The sequence below is a fragment of the Etheostoma cragini genome, chromosome 12 (genome assembly GCF_013103735.1).
Source record: "Etheostoma cragini isolate CJK2018 chromosome 12, CSU_Ecrag_1.0, whole genome shotgun sequence".
NCBI classification, from domain to species: Eukaryota; Metazoa; Chordata; class Actinopteri; order Perciformes; family Percidae; genus Etheostoma; species Etheostoma cragini.
This window is the reverse complement of record NC_048418.1, coordinates 21527654-21553421: the sequence shown is the minus strand read 5'-3', so window position 1 is coordinate 21553421 and position 25768 is coordinate 21527654. Positions and strand designations below refer to the sequence as shown.

The 25768-nt window shown below is 41.5% G+C and overlaps 1 protein-coding gene across 11 annotated transcripts in view; it reads left to right on the top strand.

The window, feature by feature from the left end:
- LOC117954084 (CMP-N-acetylneuraminate-beta-1,4-galactoside alpha-2,3-sialyltransferase-like) overlaps window positions 1–25768 on the top strand; it is a 61049-nt gene that overhangs the window by 19527 nt on the left and 15754 nt on the right. For 4 of the 11 annotated variants that reach the window (XM_034887574.1, XM_034887573.1, XM_034887576.1 and 1 more), the window contains exons 3-10: window positions 63–125; window positions 584–625; window positions 1876–1918; window positions 3484–3576; window positions 7483–7577; window positions 15530–15593; window positions 15686–15781; window positions 17348–17534. In XM_034887574.1, the coding sequence (XP_034743465.1) occupies window positions 63–125; window positions 584–625; window positions 1876–1918; window positions 3484–3576; window positions 7483–7577; window positions 15530–15593; window positions 15686–15781; window positions 17348–17534 (683 nt within the window). The remainder of the gene's footprint in view (window positions 1–62; window positions 126–583; window positions 626–1875; window positions 1919–3483; window positions 3577–7482; window positions 7578–15529; window positions 15594–15685; window positions 15782–17347; window positions 17535–25768) is intronic. The other 7 variants (XM_034887581.1, XM_034887580.1, XM_034887583.1 and 4 more) reach the window with 2 other exon arrangements.

Sequence of the window (25768 nt, the reverse complement as noted above, 5' to 3'; positions counted from 1 at the left end):
TAGTTGCTTCCACAGCTCTACAGTGATCTCTTTTCAGTGTCTTAACCCCCTTTTGTTTTCAGAGAGTGTGGCAGAAGCAACAACTGTAGTCCTGACTAAAGGGGCTGAAGTGAGAGAAATTCCAGGTAGAGGCACTCGGCCAATTTATCCTCGGTGTCAACTATTGTCAAGCGGGTGCTTTTACACTGGGCTTTCTAGGGTTTTCTTCCTGGAATATAAATCTCTACTAACCAAAATAAAAGCTTTCCATGTTTACCGCTTACATCTACCTAACACTATTGTTTTATCACCAAAAATGATTGTCCTCATTTCCCCGATCCAATTCTCATATGCATCTTTCAATATACCACTGCCATGACAACCTCACAAACACAAGGGGGCCTTTCTGCAGTTAATTTTCCCCCTCATTGGGCTTTCTGCCTTTATTTTAAGATTTAGTAGTTTTTAATCCCTGAATTTTAATTCTAACTTCCATTCCTTCTTCCTTCTCTTACTCATTTCTGACATTTTCAGTTGGCCAAGTCCAAATTCTAACATACCAGACTGAGCTCAAACAGGGCTAACTGACCATTTTGTGTTTCAGAGTTGGAACCGGACATCCCAGGGGGACGACTAGTAGGCTCAGGTACATCTGCAGCCCCACCTATCAAATCCCCCTACCTATCCTTGTTTTCCCTCCGCCATTTAAAATGACATTTAAAACCCAGCAATACTTCAGCAGCCACATTTGGGTTCAGAAGTTAGCCATTTTTCCAAAATAAATAGTCCGTAACACACACGGTTGACCAAGTTGGCCAACAGAGAGAGAGAGCAACATGTTTTCAAAGTTAATTCAATTCATTGCTGTAGTAATAAAATACTGAATTTGGTACCCATGGCAACTTGTGACCAAATTGCACATCTGCTCAGTCGTGAAGCTGCAGTGTGGTACAACACTGCCCTCTGTCGTCATGGCTCGGTAACACATTTGTTGGCAAGAGAAGCAGTCTGCAAGAGTTGTGGTGCATTACACAGTACAGTAATGCACCGTAACATTAGTCCTACTGGTAGGAACCCGCTGCTTTGATTTCTCCCAAGCTGTTGCCTCAAATTGGCCTTTTTAGGCTGTTGTATGCTTCTCAACACAATAGAATACACTCTGTCTGTCTCTCTCTCTCTCTCTCTCTCTCTCTCTCTCTCTCTCGCACGCTCAGCTTGGCTGCCTTGGCAACGTCCCCATTATCCCAAGCAGTGCTTGGATCTTTTCCTAACCAGCCATCACGCATCCCCATTGTCTGTTTCTTTTATCTTTCTCCTCCAGCTTCTCTGTGAAGACAAGGTCCGCAACCACAGGAGTAATATTACGCTCTTCCTACTTTCAACTAACGCTCATGTTAAACGTAGTTCTCCGTCTATCTAATTCCAGCATTTTGCTGAAAGAAATTGAAAATGTTGACCGTTTGTTAGTCTGTATGTGGTATTCTAGAATATAAGACATGAATACTTAAAGGACCTCCAAAAATATTTACCTCTGTGCTTCTCTGTCTTCTACCTCAACGCTTCACCAGGCACCTATTGGCTGCCCCTTTGGTTGTCCATAGGTGATCTAACTTCTTTTCTAACTTAATTTTTAAACTCAACAGATTGTTTTTGGCTGGCTTCTCCCTAATCTCGCTTGTTTGTCACAAATGCTTAATTCTAATGCTTTTATTTTTCTTTCCCATTCATCATTTTGTTTTCCTTGTGTACGACGCACAGGTTGTTTACAACTACAGCCAATGAGCTGCTAGTTGGAATCATGTACATTGGATGAAAAGCACTAACAATCCAGCTATATAAAGTCCCAACATGCCGTACCTTCCGTACTCCATTTCTGTTCTTGTCTTTCTTTTCCAGTGTATGATAAGCAGGGCTTTCTGCTGCAGCTGGACACAAAACTGTGAGTATATCTCTTCAAGTAAACATTTCTGTCATTATAACATGTTTAGCAATTCTCTAACATGTACTGTGTGGGGTATTTTCTAACATGTTATATTTAGAACAGCTGGATTCCCAGTTTGACTTTGACTTCATTAGTTTAGATATGTTTTACAGCTTCTTCCACTGAATCTATATGCACGCGGGCTCTGGTTGATCAATTGGGGAAACATGAAAATGTAAACCTTGGCCCAATTAACCTCACTTTTTTTTCTTCTTCTTTTTTTTAAAAATAAACACATTGCATCTTCCTGAGAAAAACCTGGTGACAAATGTGGCCCGAGTAATATATTAAGAGATGTGTGTGAGAATGTAGATGTAGTTGATATCCTCCCCCCTTCCGCTTTTTTTTTTTTTTTTTTTAACAAGAGCAGCTGTGGTTTGGCAGGGCAAGAACATGCTACATTGAGTCATTACGCAGCTGTCATTGTGTCAGCGTGTCCGTTGAGATGTGTATAATTCCCTGAATTGGTTTGACACTCTTGCTCTAAACTGCCACGAAAACGCCCCCTTCTACGGCCCTCCCATTACCATGCAGGCAATAATCATATGCTCCCATCACCACCCCCCGGCTCTCACAGGGCACGTCTGTCCGCACTCTGCACACACGCTGTAAGCACAATGTCAGCACAAACTTTAAGGTGGTTTTCACATGGACTCAGTTTATCTAATATAGCTCCTTTTATTATATCTACGGTGTCATTAATTTCTCCATGAGAGCACATGCGTACAATAGTGCCATTCCCCTTAAAGCTAGTAATTAGTTTTAATTTATTCCCACTGGCAGTCTGATGGTGAAGTGCCAGATTTAAATCCCACCAAATCACTTACATCTTGAGGCCAATTAAGGCCAAGCTGCAAGTAGACAACATTCTAGCATACCGAACTATAATCTGGTTCCGGTTACTTTCTTTGAACCCGTAGGTAGATCTGTTCTGCAGCAAGAGTACGCATCCATCATCACAACAAGCTACTACAAAAACGCACCAAAAACTGACACAAGTACTCAAAATTTGAGACAAATACTCAAGAGTGAGTGTGAGAGAGAGAGAGAGAAAGAGAGAGAATTCAAATAAATATTCTCTAAAATAACATTTAAGATCATATATCAGCATAGGAGCTTCAAATTGTGTACAAGCAGGCCCCAGTCAAGCCCCTTCTCCTGCCAACTCTGATTTCAGGCCTCACACAGTGAGTGTTTATTTGAGCTAGATTCATGGCATACATAAGGTTACTAATGACCATGCTAGTAATCGGGAGGTTCTAGTTTTAGCCCTGCCAGTGTGATTATTTGAACAAGGCCCCTCTGCTTTGTCTCGCCACACATAGGTGATCCACTGAGCTGTTGCTGAGCTCTCCCACTTCCTAAGCCAACCTGTTTCTTCTTCATTTTTTCTCTCCATATCTGTCAAGCAGATTGTTTGACAAGCTCAGTTTTTTTGAGGCTTAGAAATGTGTCAGTGTAATTGATAAGCAGTTATCACAATGTGTCTGATTAATCGCCCCCTCTGTTCTTTTCATGTACAGGCCACCAGAGTTGATATACAAGTATGGCAACCTCAGCGAAGGAATGTGCAAGCCAGGATACGCAGCAGCCAAGATGACAGTCATCTATCCTAAGTGAGAAGGATGGCCCTTTCTTTGAATTTTACATAACATTGTGGAGATGCAGCCAATGCATTGCCACAGTTTTTTTTTTAGTTTTTTTTATTTGAACTTTGCATACACAACCACAAGCTTCACAAAAAAAAATCATTTTAAAGAGGATGTCAGTGGGAGAAAAGCTAAAACTGTCACTCTTGCATACCAAGACGCATGATGTCACCCCTCGGGGCCAACTTGGCCGTAAGGGTTTTGAGTCAGAAACAGAGAAGCCCCCACATTCTTCTCCAATCTTCCCCAGTTTTCAATCATGTTTCTATCATCTTCTTCCCCACTACAAAACCCTGACTGTGTCCTTGTAATCCCCCTGTTACACAAAAGAACCTCTGTCGGCCGAGTGCAAGATCTCCCATCTTTCTCCTATCGCATCCAAGAGCCTCCCAGGCTTTCTCTGTGAATGACACCAAACCAGCTTCCTGTCCTGACTCATCACAAGCTCTGTGGTACCCGGCCCACACAGTGCACACAATCCTCCACAGCCCTGTTCTGATGTCAGTGGCTCTTTTGATTTTTCTATTTGCCGCCCATCTCACCACAATCTATAGGGCATTGTCCCAGCAGCATTCTCGAGCTAAGCTAATAGAGGGGTAATTTACAGCATTGCTGAACAATAGCCGGTGGCACTTAAATGTAGTACTTGAGCTAGTTGTGTAACATATTTGCCGACCCATTTCCACAAACAAGGTTTGACCCAATGCATCTATTGCATTGGATGCATTTCAAAAATAAATTCCAATACATTATAACTATATATATATTTTTATATATATATATATATATATATATATATATATATATATATATATATATATATATATATATATATATATATATATATATATATATACACACACACACAGCCGGTCAAAAGTAGACATTGAATGAATTGACAAACCAACTCTAAATCCCCATCAGCCGCACTATCCACTGTAAATTGCAGCGCTGCTTAACAAGACAGATGAAGCAGTTTTGTGAAACTTCCCTCTGCTCATCTGAGATGCTACGTGTTAACAATGTCCTCCCGCTTAACGACTTCCGCTAATCATCCGCACGTGTCGGATCAAAGTTCTGCACAACACAGAATACCCAGCGGGAGTCCACTGATTGCTACCACCTTCAACCCAGTCACACATAGGTCAATGAGCACAATCAATTCCGCACTTCTTTCATTCAGTATGCGTTTACGTAAATGTTTGTATGCAGGAGTGTAAGTGAGCGGTCAAACCTACACATTCTTGCAGCCTGTGATTTATTACGTCCTGTGTTAAAATGGGTCAACCAATTGATAACTTGTTTGTGTTGAACGTTTACCAGGCAAAAACGAACCAATTTAAAAGACCTTGTTAGCATTTTGTTTAAATAAGGTGTGGCCTTCAGTTCAGCAGTTAGAGAAAACCTACTTAACCCCTAACAGTGAGGTCCTCTCATGGCTCTCCCTCTAATCAGCTCCTTCTTCCTTCATGTTTGTCTTCTGTGGAGCCCCCTGCCCCGCAGAATCCAATTTATTTTACTCCCCTCCGCTTTACCCAAAACTGTTTGTATTAGAGTCCTAAATCAAGTGTTGGCAGTGAACTTGAAGCGGCACGGTTATGAAAATATTGCCCATGAGAGATGGACCTAGCAAAGGAAATGAGCACAATGTTTCCCTGCCTGTTGGCTGTTTTGGGAGCCCTCACTTTTTATTTAACAACAAGCAGCCCCCTGTCTCTCCACTTTGTCAGGATGTCAGTGACGGACTGTCGGTCAGGGCTCAGTGACTTGCAATGGTCCTGTGTTATTTATAGCCCCTTCTGGCCTCAGAAGTCCTGGGTTTACGGAATCTCCATTTATCTTGGCTGGACAGAAGTCTCTCTCTCTCTCTCTCTCTCTCTCTCTCTCTCTCTCTCTCTGTGTGTGTGTGTGTGTGTGTGTGTGTGTGTGTGTGTGTGTGTGTGTGTGTGTGTGTGTGTGTGTGTGTGTGTGTGTGTGTGTGTGTGTGTGTGTGTGTGTGTGTGTGTGTGTGTGTGTGTGTGTGTGTGTGTGTGTGTGCGCGCGCGTGTGTGTCAAGTGATGTGAGGACGAGAGAGTGGCATACATAACTGCCCCCCCCTCTCCCTGCCGTCATGTTTTAAACCTGGAGGATAGTGATTGTGTCAAAGACTGATTGGGTTACTAGGAAGAGCTTTAGGCTAACCGGAAGGCCTCCCAATAATGTCAGCCATGTTTGGTCATTGCGGCTCAGAGCTCCACATAGCTCTTGTGAACCAATGGCAGTGTTATGGGAACAAGCTTTCCAAGATTCCTGCTGAGAAACAAGTGAGTGTGGTGGAGCGTGTGTGTCCTCTCCTGGTTCCAGTTACTGTAGCCTGTTGGCTGTGGGAGCCTTAATTTATGGTTAGTAAGAAAAAAACCCGTGTGTGACAGCCAGCCATCAGCCCCTCAGCAAAATGCAATAGTTATGTTGCTGGTGGTCTGGTTTCTGCTAATCTCTGTAACTGTCTTCTATCATAAACAAAAATAATACATAGCAGCTCAATAGATCTCTCCAAGGCGCCTAGCGTGTGTGTTAGGTTTGACATGTCAACGCCAAAAAAGACACAACCAAAGTGGCTGTCCCCCCCTCCCCCCACAAACTTGACAACAGGTCATAAAAACACACATTCATCCTGGAGCCACACTTGCAGAAGTGGCACGTAGCCCAGCACTTTGGGTCACAGGCGTGACTAAGAGGAAATGGCTTCTTTTGATTTTAGAGCTGCAATTAATCAAAGAAAAAAAAGACTCCTACAGGCACACCAGATAAGGAAGAGTCAATGCTGGAATGCTAAAAGGAGCAGTTCATGGGACAATTAAAAACACCGGTCCCAGACATGTTTTTGAATATCAAACTCAATTTGTCTTTAATCTTGCACGATGACTTGCTTCACACTGGAGCAGTTTAACATGTCCTCTGTCAAGGGCGTAAAATAGAGTTTATATTTAGACGGAAAAGTGCCAATGCGTTCTCACTTTTTATTCTGTGTTTAGACGAGCGTTTTGGGGGAGAAATCTGCATGCGTATGGTGACCCAAAAGTGTGTGAAATTCGATGTAGCATGCACACCAGGCGGAAGGGTGATAGTGTGAAGTACTGTCACACAACACCAGCAAGTCTGCGTGCCTGCGTACAACATTCCTTCTAATTCTCTCCCTAGTAGCCCGAAGCCAACAACAAAAGCTGACAATTTTGTCTGGACAGACAAGGAGGTGGAGTTAATGCTTAGAACAATGCACACACGCGGCACCCAGACGCACAAGTCGCACACACACACATGCACAGTATAAAACACACGGCAATAAACACACACACGCTCTGGAGGGTGGTTTCACTTATTTGCGGTTTTAAACTCCAAAAACGCTGTTGCCGTATAGCGTATTAGTGTAAACAGGGTCTTAGGCTCCCGTTTTTAAAAATCATTTGAGGAAAAGCATCGGGGCGTGAGTGGATTGTCCCAGGACGTGTATCAAAACTGTGGGTCCGCTGTGATTTAGGCCTGGGTGGAGAGGTCGTGTTGACGGGTTATGCACTGCAGCCGCCTTCTATGTCACTCCCTGCCTCTTAGACTTTATTATTCGCTTAGTTTTTAGCTTCCTCTGCTTGTTTTGGGTGGCTTTAGCAGGAGAGGTAGGGATTCTTGTCAGATTAACGACAGTGGAACAAGTGATTTTTGTTTATCACGTTGCAGCTTGAACTTTTGCCCAGGTCATTAACCCCACTGGCACAGGTGAAGCAGGGATTAGGGGAAGCCACAGGGTCTCTCTTTGGATATGATAAAAGGTGTGGTGGAGGAATGCACAGCCAAATAAATAATTTCTCTCCACCCGTTTCTTTCCTTTCTTATTGCAGATTCAAGAAATCAGCACCCATGTTTCTTGATCGGAACTTCAAACTTCTTGCAAAAGCCAGCAAATACTTACCTCCATTTGGAATCAGAACGCAAGGTAAGAACCGTCCATTCTGTTACATTCCACTAGTGATATCTGCATAACGTTTCTTAAACAATGTGTTCAATTAGTCTGGTGTGTGGACAGGTTTGTGTTAAAGCCAACACTGTGCTGAAAGTTGATTCTTAGATAAACCGCGATTCCTTCGTGAAAGATGCTTAGTCAATGCAGAAAACTCCATCAGTGGAACTTTAAATCCCCCCCACCTGTGTAAATGAGTGCAAGCTGCTGAATTGAATGAATTAACTAATATGCCAGTATTTGAGTACCTTGCTGGGCCTGTTGCGATAGTCAATATATGGATTTATTGCAGGATATATGGGAATGAGTTTGGTTGCTTTTGGTGACGCAGAATATTGCAATTGATAATTTTTATAATTGAAAAAGAGTATTCATTTTGAAATACAAATGAATGTTCCCAACATTTTAGTCAAGAGACTCCCCCCCCCCCCCCCCCCCCCCCCCCCCCCCCACACACACACACACACACACGTACACAGTGGATAGCGACAGGTCAAGAGACGTGAATGTCCGGTGTGGAACATTTTGGCTTTATGCCAAATGAGAGAAGAGGGCCAGTTAACGTGGACCAGCCGGTATGTCGACTTTGTCTAAAACCTGTGGCAGCGATAAGAGGCAACACAACTAACCTAAAATCTCTAAATCTCTATCTATCTCTCTATCTCTCTAAAACATAACCATCCCACCCTGTTGAGAGTGGTCTTCCAGACAGTTACCTGTTTCAGATGCTTTTGCCGGGGAGTGTAAATATAAACAGCTTGCGTCTCTTGTTATATAGCCAAAGAAATGCGGCAATGGTTGAAAAACCAGCATTTAAAAATATGCTGCAATCTTTTGACAAACTGTATGAATTGCCAAAGAAAAGGTACATCTCCCAAACTGCCATTCCATCTCTTGTACAACAAAGTAAAAGACGATATTCTGAAGGAGATTAAAAAAAACATCTCTTTACTCTGCCACTACATCACTTTCTAACAAAGGTGTATTTATTATTTATTTGTTTTATTTATTTAGATTATATTTATTGGGCATTCCAATTCCAATGTCAAAATATCAAGAATTAAACATTATTTAATCTTTGAAAGAGTGTGCTTGCCTTATTATGCTACAATATTGTCACTATGTAATCCGTGGCGTAAAATGGTCTTAAAATGACAATGTGTATCGCAGTTAATTTTGGGACAATATATATCCCACAACAAACAGGAGTTGTCGTCACAGCCCTAATTCTTACAGTAAGAAGAATTCTGCCACTTTTCATCTTTTGTTATTGTTGCAAGATGTCTATGGCAGAATATATTCGGCCTCAGGTGTGTTGCCCTGGCTGGTCCTGAGTTGGGACGAAGTGAGATAGGTAATTCATCGCAGTGCACACCAAAATGATGCCATGATGCGCATTACAGATTTTAGACTCAATGGCTCAACGGCAGATCTTTTGATGTCTGCAAGTCATCCATGCTTTGTTGCCTTCTGGGTAGGGATGGGTTCCAATAGCCATTTTAGATCTGGTGCCTGGTCTGCAAACTGTTCAGGTTTGTTAAGCTATTTTTTGTAACTTATCTCTCCTCACTCTGTTCTGTGAGCAAAAAGCCCATAGGCACATTGATTATGTAATGGTTGAAATGAGGTTGGGCTGTTCCCTGGTTAATGGGATTTTTGCAGCTGGTGTCTGTAAGTGAAAAGACACATCGTGCTGTAACCGTGCATTGAACTTCAAAATAACACCTGTGTCCAGCTGTGATTTTGAAGTTTAATACTTTCTCTAGAGAAACACTATACTGTAGCTGATCCCCACATCAAGTCACGATTTCCCCTGTTAACGATAGAATAGCTACATCAAGTGATTAATCTGATCAAATATTTAGAATCAGGACCTTCACTATTTGGAGTAAGTTGCAGCTACAGCTGTTCATTGATATTATGCTGTTCATCTACTAACCTGCTATATCGAATATTAAATACATTGTTACCCATTGCCGGTTTTCAGCCTTGAACTCTGGGCCAGCCAGTGTTCTAACCTGAAAACAACGCCATTATTTTACTTGTATTGTACCATACCCATAGCTTAGAATATATGAATATTTTCTAGTAATTGCTGTTATTGACAATGTAGGCACTAGAGCAGAGCAATGTATTGATATTATACAGTATATCGCTATTCTGATATTATGCTAGACATAGATAGACATCATGATTTTGGATATTGTAATATGGCATACGTGTTGTCTTTTTTGGTTTTAAAGGCTGCATTACAGTAAAGTGATGTCATTTTCTGAACTTACCATACTGCTGTTACTGTTCTATTATTTGCCTTTACCCACTTAGTCATCAGATCCACATTTCTGATGATTATTTATCATCAGTAATGAGGGAAATTTTGTGAAAGCACCAATAGTCAACACTACAATATTGTTGCTGTATCAACATTAAGGTCTGTTGTCAAAAATATTGTGATATTTGATTTTCTCCATATCGCCCAGCTCTAGTAGGCAGAGTAGGCTCTGTGTTTGTCATAGTAACAACCTTATCAGTGATGTGCATTTGTCTTGTGTGATGAACTCTAGCTTGGGACCCGGGAACCCGTATGTCTCCCAACACTCCGACTTTAATGTTTCCACACACAGTGCTTGTACTTGTTCCCTGACCTTAACACACTCCAGCACTTCAGATATCAAACCAATACACAATGCCACGGGAACTGAAGAGATAACATTAAAGTTGGCTTCAGTGACATGCTCTGTATCATATTTTCCAGTACTTAGTAGCAGAAGGTACAGTCAATGTTACCTTTTGTGCTCTGGTGAGCTCTCTGCTGTCATACATACACACACACACCCACACACACACTCTGTCTCAGCCGCTATCAAAAGAGCACTCCCTGTGCGAGTCTTACACCTGGTTTCTGTTTTCTCTTCGGACTGCCATGGCAGTGGGGTTTCCCTTTTAGTGCTACTCATGTGGAGAGATGATACGTGTGGAACTTGAATAGCACGCCACAAAGGATTCAGAATTGGGAACGCGGAGTGGCGGGGATGGGCGGCAGGTTTATTTTTACTTTTTATTCTGCCAAGAGGTATCTTTGGCACACATCAACCCCAACAGAGTACTGTATAGCTGTGTTAATTTGGTCTCAGAGCAAGAAAACCGTACTTGTCAGCACTGCAGGATACCAGTCAGCCACTGAACGACTGATATTATGTTCTCTCTAAATCGGCCGTTTTCAATAGGTGAGCGCCGAAGAGCCACAGGGGAGGTGCTACACGCGAAAAAACAACAACTATGCAGCGCTATTGTTACAAGTAATTGTGTGTGCGTTTATTAACTTTAAAATGCATCGTTTCCTTGTCCCAAGTCAACAGAAGTCAGCATTAAGGGAGGAGACAGGACCCAGCAAAAAACACAGGAAATATGATCCTGAGGTAACGTTAGGTTTCACCTGGTCGGGGTCCGAGGCTGAACCTCTGCCACAGTGTGACAGAGGCGGGAGAAATGCCGATCACTTGTTTCTGGTTGTCTGTGAAGAGCGAGTTCCCCCAGATCTCCACTAAGGAAATGAAAGTCCTAAACCCCTTCACCTCCACCTACTTGTGAGTGTGGGTTTTCCACACTGACCCTGATTAAAAACAAATACAGATCAAGGCTGCAGGTGGAGGACGACTTGCGTTTATTTCTCTTTGCAGTGCTGCCCCGCATCAACTACCTCTGCGCATCAAAAGCGCGGCCTCATTGTTCCTACTGACAGATGCTGTGTCAGCCGCGAAAGTTTTGAGCGTGGCATATTTTTGCCGCTTATTGTCCACTTTCGCTGTAAGAGGCGGTGCAGCTTTAGGTTTGTGGATGCGTTCGGCTGTGGACATGCTGCGGCAGGTCGCGTTCGAGCTCTGTATATTGTGACGTGGCTATGGTGTGGATAATTTATTGTCTAAAATATAGTGTCTTTATTCTTGTAATGACCTATTATAACTTTATTTTTCACAAAACCTCAGAACACAGATGTGGTGAGTTATATTTTGAATGTGCACAAAGATTCGGACATGAGCAGAAATCTTGCTCAAACACATCTGATACCTTATAGTCTTATAGGGGTTTATTAATAAATTAAAATGAATTAATGTATAATTGAAGTGAGTAATTATCATATGTACATTTACAGAGGTTACTTGCCCAACAAATGATGCAAAAGAGGAGGGAACAGTAAATGATGCCAAGGCTACATGTGTGCTGACTCAGATATAATTTAGAAAAGTCAATCCAAAGCAGAATAAATAGTTGAAAGCAATACAGAATGACTGAGAGCATTACTATTATGTTTCTATATTTGGATTGTAACCTGTTTCCTTTTTACATAAAGATACTTCCAGCATTTTGATTCAGAAAAAGGTAGAAGGCTTACAAATTCACCAGAATGCAGGAAATGAAGTGTTTAATGCACAAAATCTTCAGGGTGGAGCCTTGGCCTTTGGGTTGCCAGGCCAGTTATGATTAGGCCAAATGTTGGTGTCATCTAATTTTCCATTTAAACATGTTAAGCATGTTTTGTTGACTTGTGGATAGGCCTACTGATGTTCAGGGATTTTAAAAGCAGCCTCAATTAGGCCGGCATGAAGTTGGACTGAATGCACTTTAAAAAAGGTTTTAGACATAAAATGTCTTCAAACACAATATTAAAAAAGATTTACATTTTTTAAGTTGTGATTAAAACTCATTGCATGGAACACACGAAAGATGGCATGTACTGCAGAGGCTTGTGTGGGTTAGTGCAGGCGGACGGGGTTTTAGGGAAGGGGGGGGGCTTGTCTGGCCTTAACTACTCTAAGGGGAGGCTCACATTCCACTTATTTGAAAGCCCATGCTCTAAATGATACCGCTCTTCAGTCCAAAGTGAATTACGTTAAGCTGTTTACACTGTTGTTCATTAGCCAGAGGTTTATATAAACGGTTAGGAGGCATTTTATCATTTTTTTTGTTCACAAAGATTGACAAATTGACAGAAGTTTGACAGATTGACAAACATTTTTACAGTGCTTTGAAACTGGTTGGCATAGGAATTTAGCTAACCAAAATAGTTCTTCATACAATATTTCCCAGCAGTTTATGACAGATAATTGACATGAATTTAGTTAATTTACTTATGTTGACGCAATTATTTTCATAATCAGAGCATGATGTTTACACAAGCGCTGATTCGGTCACAGGATCACGTTGTTTACGTGAGCGGTATTTCACAGCTTTATCTTTTAATGCGAGATGAACAGGTGCACAAGTGTATGAGTACCTTCATATAAACAATTTGTGAAATATAACCTCAGTCTCAACACAGCAACGCTTTTTTTGTGTGGAGACAATGTCGTATTTAAACTGTAACTTTTATCACTTTTTTTACAACCATCTTGGTCCTAACAGCTATGTTTCAGGATTGTCCAATTATCCATGTCCTTGATAAATTAGTCTCACTGTAATCGAATGATATATATATATATATATATATATATATATATATATATATATATATATATATATATATATATATATATATATATATATATATATATATATATTTGTTTCCTTTTTCCCGTGGCACTTGATGCTGATTCAAAATCCTACTGAAGTACAGACCTGACAAATACCACTCTCTCATCGCATTAATCCTTTATATTGTTTAGGGTACACTTTTGCCCAACAATGCGTCTGTTATTTGATGTTTCCGACCTTCCTCTTCACTAGCAGTGAAGATTTTAGTCAGAGTTCCATGTGGACCAATGTCTGAAACTCCAGCCGCTCATCTTCAGCTCTACCACAAGACATACTTTGCTGAAATGTTTACACCAGGTACTAACTAACAATTAGCTTCCATGTTGTCCTCTGGAAGACAGTTGTGCCCATTGGGATTCTTCACTTTTCACCCGCTTGGATGCAGGTGTGGTCCTCTGCCTTGTGTTTATGCTGCTTGGGGTGATGCTTGACGCCAGACATCGACACCACATCCAAACAATGGGCTGTTGCTCTGCTTGCCTCTCCTCAGCAAGTTAATCATTAGGATCGTTAGCCAGGGTGCACAGGGCTGCCATAAGTCTTACAGACTGCTTTGAAGGCCCCCAGTCTAAACTCTCTTGTTCTCACTCTCCCTTTACTTTCACTTTGGCTGTTTCTTTGGGCCCCCCTTTGCAGACTATGTGCTATATGGTGATTATAATAAGTAGATGGCAATGAAAATGTCTTTTATTTATTTTTAGCATACAACGCACAAAATGTAGTTGTTTTTCTGTGTTATAAGACCTAGGCACAGCACCCAAGAAATTTTGGGCCACACCACTAAAACTAAAGACCTTTCTTTGATCTAATGATTGTAATCGGTCCCCAGTGGACTTCTTCATTAAGTTTTGTCTTTAAGCTTCTTATAGTGATATTTATTAACTGCCCTAGCTTGTTGTATGCAGAAACGGTGATAATAATGGTCCAAAATGGTGAAATTGCATTTCTTTTATTTTTTAATGACAAACGTCTAATTTTCTTTGGGGAAGACCTCCAAACCTCAAGCCAAATACATGCACCCAAGTCTTCCACAAATCCAGGGAAAACACTGCATGTTGGATGTAAATTAAAAAAAGATGAACTGCCATCATTAGTTCCTAAGTAGTCCTTCTTTGGTGCTTCCGCATCACTACAAATGTAACAGAGATCAAAGATAGTAACAACTATTATGGAATCTGCACATTTAGACTATCATGGTTATAAATTACAAGTTTTAGAGGCCTAAAATGGCCAGGGGAAGAGAGAAATACATGTAATATCTAATTCTGGAATCCTAACTATAACGGAATGCCCCGAAGAACATGGCAGGAATGTGTGCTATGGCTAAACATCCCCGTTTCTCACCCTGCGAGCAGACCACTGATCACCCACTGAACCGGGAGAGTGCTTGTTTGAAAACAGCATTCCTCTCTCAGTGCTTTTATGAGAGTGTCTAAATACACATGCATACCATCCTGAGCCCTGTATGTCTGTTTCCCCCGGACTCATTCCTCAAGAAATCTATTTATTTTTTTTTATTTTTTTTCATCCCATCACCAGTATTTCTGAGGGCTGATTGGTCACTCCTTATCTGTGACTGAATAAACGGAGAGAGGTGTTCTCTCCAAGTGTCTTAGACCACCTAGATTGCTATATCTTTCGTGGTATGTTGACATCCTTGGCAGTTTCTTAATCTCTTTAAAGGTTCCAAGTACTTTTATATTATTAAAATTGCCTCTGCTTTATTAACATTGTTGCTTTCCAAAAAGTGCTCCAGTACGATCGTATCCCATTCGCAACTAAAACTAATCAATCCTATAATGAATGTCTTCTGTGATTATTTATCCATTTTCCATACTGGAAGGAGGTGTTGTTGTCATTAGCCTTTAGCTGAAGACTTCAAAGGGCAAGATGTATCCCATGATGCATTGGGGCTAATGTCGTCAAATCAGAAGCTATGTTTCTCACCGGGCGTGTCTGTGTAAAAGTGTTGATCTCAGAGGCCAAGCGCAAATAAATAACAAGACTTTAACCTTATCCCAGTATCAGTAGATCTGGGCTGTTTGGGCAGCAACTGAAATAATGAGTAGAATGTGTGGGTGAGTCGATTATCCCTTGCTAAATAAAGTTAAAGATGAATCTGACTGACTTTATTGTGAATTCTCTTGGCCGTGGTAATGGTGTAGTGAAAATGTGAAATGACAGCCCAAAGCAAACATCATCCCACCTGTGATAGTCATGATATTTTCCAATGTCAAATTACGAGCTGGGAGAGACTTTGGTATTTGTTGTATGTATCCAGTCTCCCAATTCTACACAAACTAATATTTTTTTAAAAGCTACTGTATTTACATTTTGTAAGCTCATGTAAGTAATGCAACGTTGGTCATATATATACATATTTCTTTCCTCTGCAGAGAGAATCATAGACAGCATTTTAACTGCCACGAAGAATTACGGGCTTGGAAAGGCGCTGGACAGGTAATTATCGCTGCTTGCACACATCAACAGGAAGTCCTGTTTCAGTTATCCACCACTTTTTAGTGTTGCTAACTGTCCCTCCCACCCCGCAGTCTCAGCTGTAAAAGATGCATCATTGTGGGCAACGGGGGAATCCTGTTTAACAAGTCTCTGGGCTCCCGTATAGATGACTACGATGTCGTAGTAAGGTAAGATGACGGCATAGTAACATTTATAAAAATACGAATCTCTGAGCAATTTGTCCCTCCAAATAGTATTGTGTATCATGTTCAAGGCAAACTGGTACAGCAGGATGGGAACAATACCATTTGTGACATTTAAAGGTCCCATGACATGGTGCTTTTTGGATGCTTTTATATAGACCTTCATGGTCCCCTAATATCATATCTGAAGGTAAAGGTTGGAGGTGTGGCCTTGACCAACTGCCACTTCGCTTGTCTGAAAGCCATGATGTCTCTCTCTCCTGGGTGGGCCAAATTCTTTGAGGTCATAAGGGGCAAGATTCCAGATTGGCTCATCTGAGCTTTCATTTTCTCAAAGGCAGAGAAGGATAACCAAGGCTGGGTTTACACTTATCGCCATTTCTAGCCACTGGTGGACCATAGGCATGCTGGGGAAACTCATATTAATATTTTTAAAAAAAAATCATGTCCTGGGACCTTTATTACATCCCAATTAAAAGAACATTGTATTATAGGGCATATTCAGTAGTTAATGAAGTATAAATAAAAACATCCCAGCTCCTTAACTTCTGTGCCATGTGCTTTTCTTGTTCACTAAGGGGGCTTTCACACCTGCCTCATTAAGTTCAGTTGAAACGCGCTAGAGTTGGATTTTCCCCAAACTGGGATGCACGTCGAAAGCGGACAAGACAAGCTTTCAACTAGGGCTGGGCAGTATACCGGTTCATAAAATATGGGTATTCATTTAAAAAATTATATGAATTTTTTATATATTGTAATATCGGTGCACTGCCAGGAGTAGCGCTCCAGCAGGTAAACAGAGGCCATTTGGTAAACTTTTCAAAAGTAAACTTTCCATTCAGAATCTTATTGGCATCCATTTCGGCATCTCGCGCTTGCCATCCACTCAAAACGTGACCTTACTACTCTTTTTCCGGCTCGCAAGCCGTGCGTGTGTGTGCGTTTCCGGTCTGGCTAGATCCGGTGTGGTGGTGTTGTTTTTCTAACGTTACTAGTTGTTGCAACAGCATGTGAAAAAACAACAAAGTTTGCTAGGCCAAAAAGAATGTTAATCTTGCAATAAAAAAAAAAAATTGACCATGTTAAAATGGGTTTGCGTTAATGCTATTTAACTGACAGCACGAACTGTAATATCCCACAACGAACTCTCTTCAACAGGATATAACACCATAGCACACAACAATTTGACATAAACAATTTGTAACACTAATAATTTTATGTTTACAAATTTACCGGCATGCGGGGTAACAAAGTATTTTTGTTATTTCCACTAACCCCAACCGGCCCGTCAGACACCGCCTACCAAGAGCCTGGGTCTGTCCGAGGTTTCTGCCTAAAAGGAAGTTTTTCCTCGCCACTGTCGCACTGTTGCTTGCTCTGGAGGAGACAACTAGAACTGTTGGGTCATTGTAAATTCTGGAGTGTGGTCTAGACCTACTCTATCTGTAAAGTGTCTTGAAATAACTCTTGTTATGAATTGATACTATAAATAAAAATTGAATTGAATTGAAAGTATAACAACGCCCTGAGCCATTGCTTTTGTTCTGGCAGGTTGAATGAAGCCCCAGTGAACGGTTATAGCAAAGACGTGGGGACCAAAACCACCATGAGGATCACCTATCCAGAGGGAGCCATCCAGAGGCTTGAGAAATATGAAAAGGACTCACTTTTTGTTTTATCTGCTTTCAAACCCCTGGATTTCAAGTGGCTCAAACAGATGGTCTTCAAGGAGAAACTGGTAAGGATATTTTTGAAAACTGATTAAGGAATGAAAGTGGAAATCTTGAATATATTAAACACCCAACACAGAAAGATGCAGGACTGGTGACTCACAACTACTGAAAAAGCCAAAGTAGGACTGGAAGATTAATTGAAAATGTATCGACATGAACATTTTTTTTCCATGCCGATAATTTCTGTCGATAGGCCAACTTTTCCTTTAAAACAAAAAGTGTGCAGGGTCCAATATTAACGCTCGCCAGTCGCCAAATGGGAAGGCGGGCCGACACGCGCACACACAAACACTAGTGCACACACCGGCCCCTGCCTAGTTTACTAAAAGCTAGCTTTCAACTGTGCCGATTTTTGGCAGCCAGCCACCCTCCCAAAAGAAATCACAGTGGAATTATGTTAACCGATTATTAACCGTTGACCAACAAGCAGGAAACAGAGTCTTAGTTCAACCTTCTGGGAGGCTTTGATACACTTTCAGCACTCCGTGTCCGCCGACAGCGGTAGGCTTGTACCGATGTTGATGTTATGTGCATTGTTGGACACATGCAGCCACTCTCCTGAAACCGCCTGCGGAACTGACAAGTCCACAGCGGACAGCAGCGTGCATCTCCGAGCCTGCCTTCAGCGCCTCAACCTGCAGTCTGCTGTGTGTCTGCCTGCTTTACTCTAGGACGGGCGATTTAACCCGCCGGTCTTCATCGATATAGTTTCACGTGTCTCTCCATTAGCAGAAAAAAAGAGGAGCTTAAAACGCAACTTGCTGGTTCAAAGTTAGGACTAACAAGTTCATTAGAAGTTAAGAAATAGATTGTACAGCCTCTTTACGTTTTTACCATTTAAAAGTTGAACATCAAAATGAATTAACACAATGTCCGTCGTTTTTTTTTTTTTAATGTCATATCGTGCAGCCCTACGCAAAGGTGTTTCAGGTTCTTTCTCAATCAGGATTCTTTCACAGTATGCCTGTGTTTGACCTGCAGATAATTTCTACTTCTCTGGGTGTCTGAATGTCTGATTTATCTTTTGTTTTAGCAGAACATAGCCGTCTACCCTGTGATCACATTCTGTACATTCCTTCCTGGGTGAAAATATAACTCATTTACATAAAAGTGTCAAGAGGACACTTGAGTCTCTGTTTCATAATTTGGATGTTTTTAATGGTTTGAATGCTTTAAAGGCACGTACGATATTGTTTCCTCTTTCTCCAGCCACCAAGTTAACTTTCTTCATGATACTTTGTTGTTCCCGTCTTAACCTGTTCTTTCTTCTTCTTTTAAAGTTAATATAGTATGTAACTTTTTAAAGTTTATGAAACTGTAATATTCTAATGTGATGATCATAATTGACCTATGACAGCAAATGAGACTAACAGTGAAAAGAAAGCTATTTGATATAGTTTTTATTAATGCCTGTGCCCAGCTTTTGATTTTTTCGCAAAGTCACAAAGTGATTTTCGGCAGGTAGATGGCGCTACAGAGCACACATTCTGATGGGTCACATGTTTCTTCGTAACACTGAAAAAGCCTATGCAGCCCGGTAAAAAAGGTGACATAAGATTTATTTATGTAGGCCTAATTAACGATTTTGAAAAATAATCTAATTTTATTTATTTTTTTCCACAATATTGCAATTTAAAATGTGATTCTATTTGAAGGTCCTTATCTGCTGTATTATTGAACAAAAACATATGCCTAACACAGTATTAGATGTATTAAACATAAACTGTCATTTACTGTTAGACTGGGTAATCCCCGCCCACCCTGCAGCTCGGTCTGGAAACCTGCACGTTTAATTAGCCTGCTTCAGATCACAACTTTGTGGGAACCAATCACAAACTGGCTTATCCACCCGGCGCGCTATTGGCTGGTTTAACACAATGACGATAGAGAAGGGACCAAGCAGCTCCTTGTTTACGTTCAACATAGCGGCCACTGAACGCCACCAAAGCGCAACAACCCAGATCGTTATTCTGATTGGTTGAAGGACTATCAATTGCGTACAGAGTTATTTGAACTATGGTCGTGGGTCAAGCCTTTTGTGCAGAGAAAATACAGAGCAGACTCCCCAGACCAGTGCTCCATCTCAGATGCATTGGCTTTGGTCTGGTGATAGCCGGACTACTTTACTGTTATTATATTGATTTAAATTAGGTGATGCATTAATTTATATAAATTACATTATTTATTAACCACTTTAATCACAGTAACTAATTTGTTGAATGTCCGTCCTTGTAATACAATGACATGTAATAATTGCCATGACAAAACAAAGCACTGACAAATAAGCCTGGTGTAAACATGAATATTAAAGTTAGTAAGAAATCACACTTACTAAAACGCAGATAGCAGAAAAGCACATTTTAAACACTGTCTTGGAACTTTACTAGACAGACTATAATGATGTTAATGTGCACAACAAGTATGGCAGTGCCTGCCAGAGTGATCCTACGGCTGGACCACGTCAGTTTTAGCAGCAAAAACAACTCATTTTTTCAGCTCCGCTGCGACTCTCTGTTTACATTTTTTTTGGCGACTTGGCTAAAATACGTGCGGAGGGCATGTTGTACCGCTTATCCTGGGTATTTATCAAAGCCGTCAGCCCCATAAAGTTTTACTTGACTGTTGACATCCTGGTGTTTTGGTTTTTTAGCCATGCAACTATTCAATTCAATTTCAATTCAATTTTATTTATAGTATCAATTCATAACAAGAGTTATCTCAAGATACTTTACAGATAGAGCAGGTCTAGACCATACTCCAGAATTTACAAGGACCCAACAGTTCTAGTAGTTTCCTCCAGAGCAAGCAACAGTGCAACAGTGGCAAGGAAAAACTCCCCGTAGAGACGAAAACTCTAACAGACCCAGGCTCTTGGTAGGCGGTGACTCTTTTATGGGTTAGAATTAAGGGTGGCAATAACAGTCCCCAAAAAATTGTAGTTTGTTGTAGGTCTTTGTAGTAGTTCGTGGCATAGCAGGTCACTGTTTGGCATTACAAGGCACAGCAGGACGTAGCAGGACGTAGCAGGACGTAGCAGGACGTAGCAGGGCACCGCAGAGCGTAGCAGGATGTAACATGTCATCGCAGAACGGAACATGTAGTGGGACCATGGCGACAGCTGCAACCATGATTTTGGAGCCTCCCTGATCCGAGGAAACATGCTGGGGGAAAAAGAACATAAGGTCTCCGGGGAATAACTCCCCAGAGCTAGGTTAGTAACAAGCATTTCTGTGACATGGATGCACACAAAATGGGAAGATAGAAAGCTAGAGGAGAGAGGAGCTCAGTGTGTCGAAGGCAGTCCCCCAGCTGTCCAAAACTATTACAGTATAACTAAGAGAGACAGGCTAAAGAGAGGAACCTGGTCAGGCTAGAACTTTCCCCAACCAGATCGGGCTGTATGCCCTGCCTCCCTCTAGTTTTATTACATTATTGATTATATGATAGATAAATCTGACAACTATGACGAGAAGCAGGTGGGCCAGGTTAGGCGGACGCTGCCACTCCTTACTCCCTAACTATTTTCAGTTCAATTTTAGAGATGCTCATTGCATCATGGGAAGTCCCCCAGCAGTCTAGGCCTATAGCGGTGTAACTAATGGATGGTTCATCCATCTATCATCTATTGTACATTGCTTTGTGGTGGTACTGTTTAGTGGTGTTGCCCATGTAAGGGAGTAACATTAGCAAGGCATATTTTGCACAAGACTGGACGGTTTGCTGCAACTTCCTCTGCAGACTGTTTTACTCTTGCCTGTCCTGTGACCATGATGTAATTGCAGCCTCTGCAATTAGAAAATCTAATTTGAACATACAGTATCTCAGTTTTATTGCAAATTCAATGAATTGTTCAGCACTAGGCCTAATTGTATTTTATCTTAGAAGTTATATGCTGTAGTTCCAGCTGATTCTGGGGCAGGGCCATCACACAATCGTTTGGGTGTCCATCAGAGCCGAATGATTGCCACAGGTAAATGCCCGACTGTGGATTGGCCTTTTAATCAGAAAGGTCAGACTAAATGACAGTTGTGGCTTTTCATTGTTTTTTTTAAGAAGGTAAATTCATATTTAATGGCTCATGTGTCATTTTTTATATCCAAGTGTCACTATAAAAATGCTCTTATAAGCTTTCATTTGTTCTTCTTGTTGTTGAACATTCTTCAACTGTCCAACAAGACAGTGTGAGTACTTATAAAAGCTCTTCATAGAGTCATTGAAATGAAAATATTCCTATTTTAAAGGATTGTACCAGTATTTTTACACTTTTACTACAAATCTTTATTTCTTTGCATCATTGCTGATTATTTTAAAGGAATGGAGTAAGGGTGGAGAAAGACCTTTTTCAAACAAATCTTGCCAGGGGCAGATCTACAGGGTATTGTAGGATTGAGGTGCTGCAGAGACGTCCCGGCCAGCAAATCCTATCCTACAGAGTACAGAAAACAGGGAACTTTCTCTATTTTCTAGCACAGCTTTGGGACTTTGTAGGAGTGGCGGTCAGCTAAAGTTATTACATGGTGACTTTTGTTAAAATTCTTGTGAGTAAGGGAAGGGGGACAAAATAAAGAGGAAAAGACAATAGCGTTTTAATAGGGGACGAAAGGGTCATACGATGTCAAGCTGAAGCTAAGTAATGGTGTGAAGTTGGATTAATGGTTGAGAGAATAAAGGAAAGCGAGATGGAAAGGATAATGTGAAATAGGGGAAAGGGATAATAGCTGGGGAAAAGAAAACGAGCAGTGGAAGGTAATAGTAAAGTAAAATGGAGGAAAATGGCTTGTTTGGCTGGCTGATGGCCCCCTTAGCCTTTGATAGGGCCCAGATTTTTCTGGGGTTTCAGAAGGACAGGACAGTGGAAATGGCTGCTCGGGATAATTGATCTGGCCCCTGGCGTCCGACTCAGCCCTCTTTGATCTGCTAAGGAAGGAAGAATGTTTCTCATGGGTTAACAATCGGGGAACAAAAAAAGAAAATACAAAAACAAAATCTGCGTTTTGTGGCTGGAGCTTTGATGATATGAAGAAAGAGATCTGATAGATGGGAAAAGATCTTATGCTAATCTTTTTTTTTTCTTTTTGATTTAGTCTTCATCACACTATGTTAAAAAGAACATTCTGTGCAATTTACTCCACATTTCTTTGTTGTACAGAATTGAAGAGCAGCAGAAGCTCAGAACAATCAGAGATTAATGCATTTCTAGCCTTGCTAAAAAAATTGTTAGTAAGAGTCAAGGCTCCAAGAATGGCATATCTGGTCAGTTTAAACTGTTCTCGGCCTGATGGGTGGGATGGGCTCTGTTGCTTTTTCTCATGCCCGTTATTTCGCCGTTTTTTGTTAGTACTAGTTTAAGTTAGTGTGTCTAGACTGTTTGGGAACTACTGTATGCCTCCTTCCTTATCTTTGTTATAGTTACAAATGCTATAGGCGTCAGTTGAATTGAAATGGAAATTTAGATTAAGAACTTTAAATTACAATAGCATTTACAGTGAGGAAAATAAGTATTTGAACACCCTGCCATTTTGCAAGTTCTCCCACTTAGAAATCATGGAGGGGTCTGAAATTGTCATCGTAGCTGCATGTCCACTATGAGAGACATAATCTAAAAAGAAATCCAGAAATCACAACATATGATTTTTTAACTATTTATTTGCATGGTACAGCTGCAAATAATTATTTAAACACCTGTCTATCAGCTAGAATTCTGACCCTCAAAGATCTTTTAGTCTGCCCTCAAAATGTCAACCTCCACTCCATTTATTATCCTAAATTAGATGCACCTGTTTGAGGTCGTTAGCTGCATAAAGACACGTGTCCACCCCATACAATCAGTAAGAATCCAACTACTAACATGGCAAGACCAAAGAGCTGTCCAAAGACACTAGAGACAAAATTGTACACCTCCACAAGGCTGGAAAGGGCTACGGGGAAATTGCCAAGCAGCTTGGTGAAAAAGGTCCACTGTTGGAGCAATCATTAGAAAATGGAAGAAGCTAAACATGACTGTCAATCTCCCTCGGACTGGGTCTCCATGCAAGATCTAACCTCGTGGGGTCTCAGTGATCCTAAGAAATGATAGTAATCAGCCCAGAACTACACGGGAGGAGCTGGTCAATGACCTGAAAAGAGCTGGGACCACCGTTTCCAGGGTTACTGTTGGTAATACACTAGGACGTCATGGTTTGAAATCATGCATGGCACGGAAGGTTCCCCTGGTTAAATCAGCACATGTCAAGGCCCGTCTTAAGTTCACCAATGACCATTTGGATGATCCAGAGGAGTCATGGGAGAAAGTCATGTGGTCAGATGAGACCAAAATAGAACTTTTTGGTCATAATTCCACTAACCGTGTTTGGAGGAAGAAGAATGATGAGTACCATCCCAAGAACACCATCCCTGAAGCATGGGGGTGGTAGCATCATGCTTTGGGGGGGGTTTTCTGCAAATGGGACAGGGCGACTGCACTGTATTAAGGAGAGGATGACCGGGGCCATGTATTACGAGATTTTGGGGAACAACCTCCTTCCCTCAGTTAGAGCATTGAAGATGGGTCGAGGCTGGGTCTTCCAACATGACAATGACCCAAAGCACACAGCCAGGATAATCAAGGAGTGGCTCTGTAAGAAGCATATCAAGGTTCTGGCGTGGCCTAGCCAGTCTCCAGATCTAAACCCAATAGAGAATCTTTGGAGGGAGCCCAAACTCTGTGTTTCTCAGCAACAGCCCAGAAACCAGACTGATCTAGAGAAGATCTGTCTGGAGGAGTGGGCCAAAATCCCTTCTTTAGTGTGTGCAAACCTGGTGAAAAACTACAGGAAACATTTGACCTCTGGAATTGCAAACAAAGGCTACTGTACCAAATATTAACATTGATTTTCGCAGGTGTTCAAATACTTATTTGCAGCTGTATCATACAAATAAATAGTTTGAAAAAATCATACATTGTAATTTCTGGATTCTATTTTTACATTATGTTTCTAACAGTGGACATGCATCTACAATGACAATGTCAATTGATGACAATTTCAGACCCCTCCATGATTTCTAAGTGGGAGAACTTGAAACTAGCAGGGTGTTCAAATACTTATTTTCCTCAATGAATGTGCTGATTTACAGTGGGGGAAATAAGTATTTGACGGATTTTGCAGGTTTGCCCACTTATAAAGAATGCAACGATCTATAATTTTAATCATATGTACATTCTAACAGTGAAAGACAGAATCCCAAAGAAAATTCTAGAAAATCACATCATATGAATTTATAAAAATTGATAACCATCTGATGAGGAAAAACAAGTATATGACCTACCAAACCGCAAGTATTCTGGCTCCTACAAGCCAGTTAGTCTTTCTTTAAGACACAGCCCCAATCCCAACCAATTATCTACATCAAATACACCTGCCTTACCTCGTTACCTGTATAAAAGACACCTGTCAACACCCAAACAACCAGCATCCAACATCACCACCATGTGCAAGACCAAAGAGCTTTCTACGGCCATCAGGGACAAGATTGTAGATCTGCACAAGGCTGGGATGGGCTACAAGAGAATTGGAAAGCAACTTGGAGAGAAAAGATCAACTGTCGGTGCAGTTATCAGGAAATGGAAGAAGCACCACACCACCGCAAACCTCCCTTGGTCTGGGCCTCCACACAAGATCTTGCCTCGTGGGGTGTCCCTGATCATGCGAACGGTGAGGAATCATCCCAAAACCACATGGGGGGAACTGATGAATCAACTGAAGGCAGCTGGGACCACAGTTACAAAACAAACGGTTGGTAACACACTACGCCGTCATGGATTGAAATCCTGCAGCGCACGCAAGGTCCCCCTGCTCAAGAAGAAACATGTACATGCCCGCAGGAAGTTTGCCATTCACCACCTGGGTGACTCAGAAGAGGCCTGGAAGAAGGTGATGTGGTCAGATGAGACCAAAATTGAACTTTTTGGCCTCAACTCAACTCGTCGTGTTTGGAGGGCAAAGAACACCGAGTACAACCCAAAGAACACCATCGCCACCGTCAAGCATGGTGGTGGCAACATCATGCTTTGGGGGTGCTTTTCAGCCAAGGGGACGGGACAACTCCATCGTATTGAGGGGAGGATGGACGGTGCCATGTATTGTGGAATTCTGGACCAACATCTCCTTCCCTCAGTGAGAGCGCTGAAGATGGGTCGAGGATGGGTGTTTCAGCACGACAACGACCCTAAGCACACCGCCAAAGCAACAAAAGAGTGGCT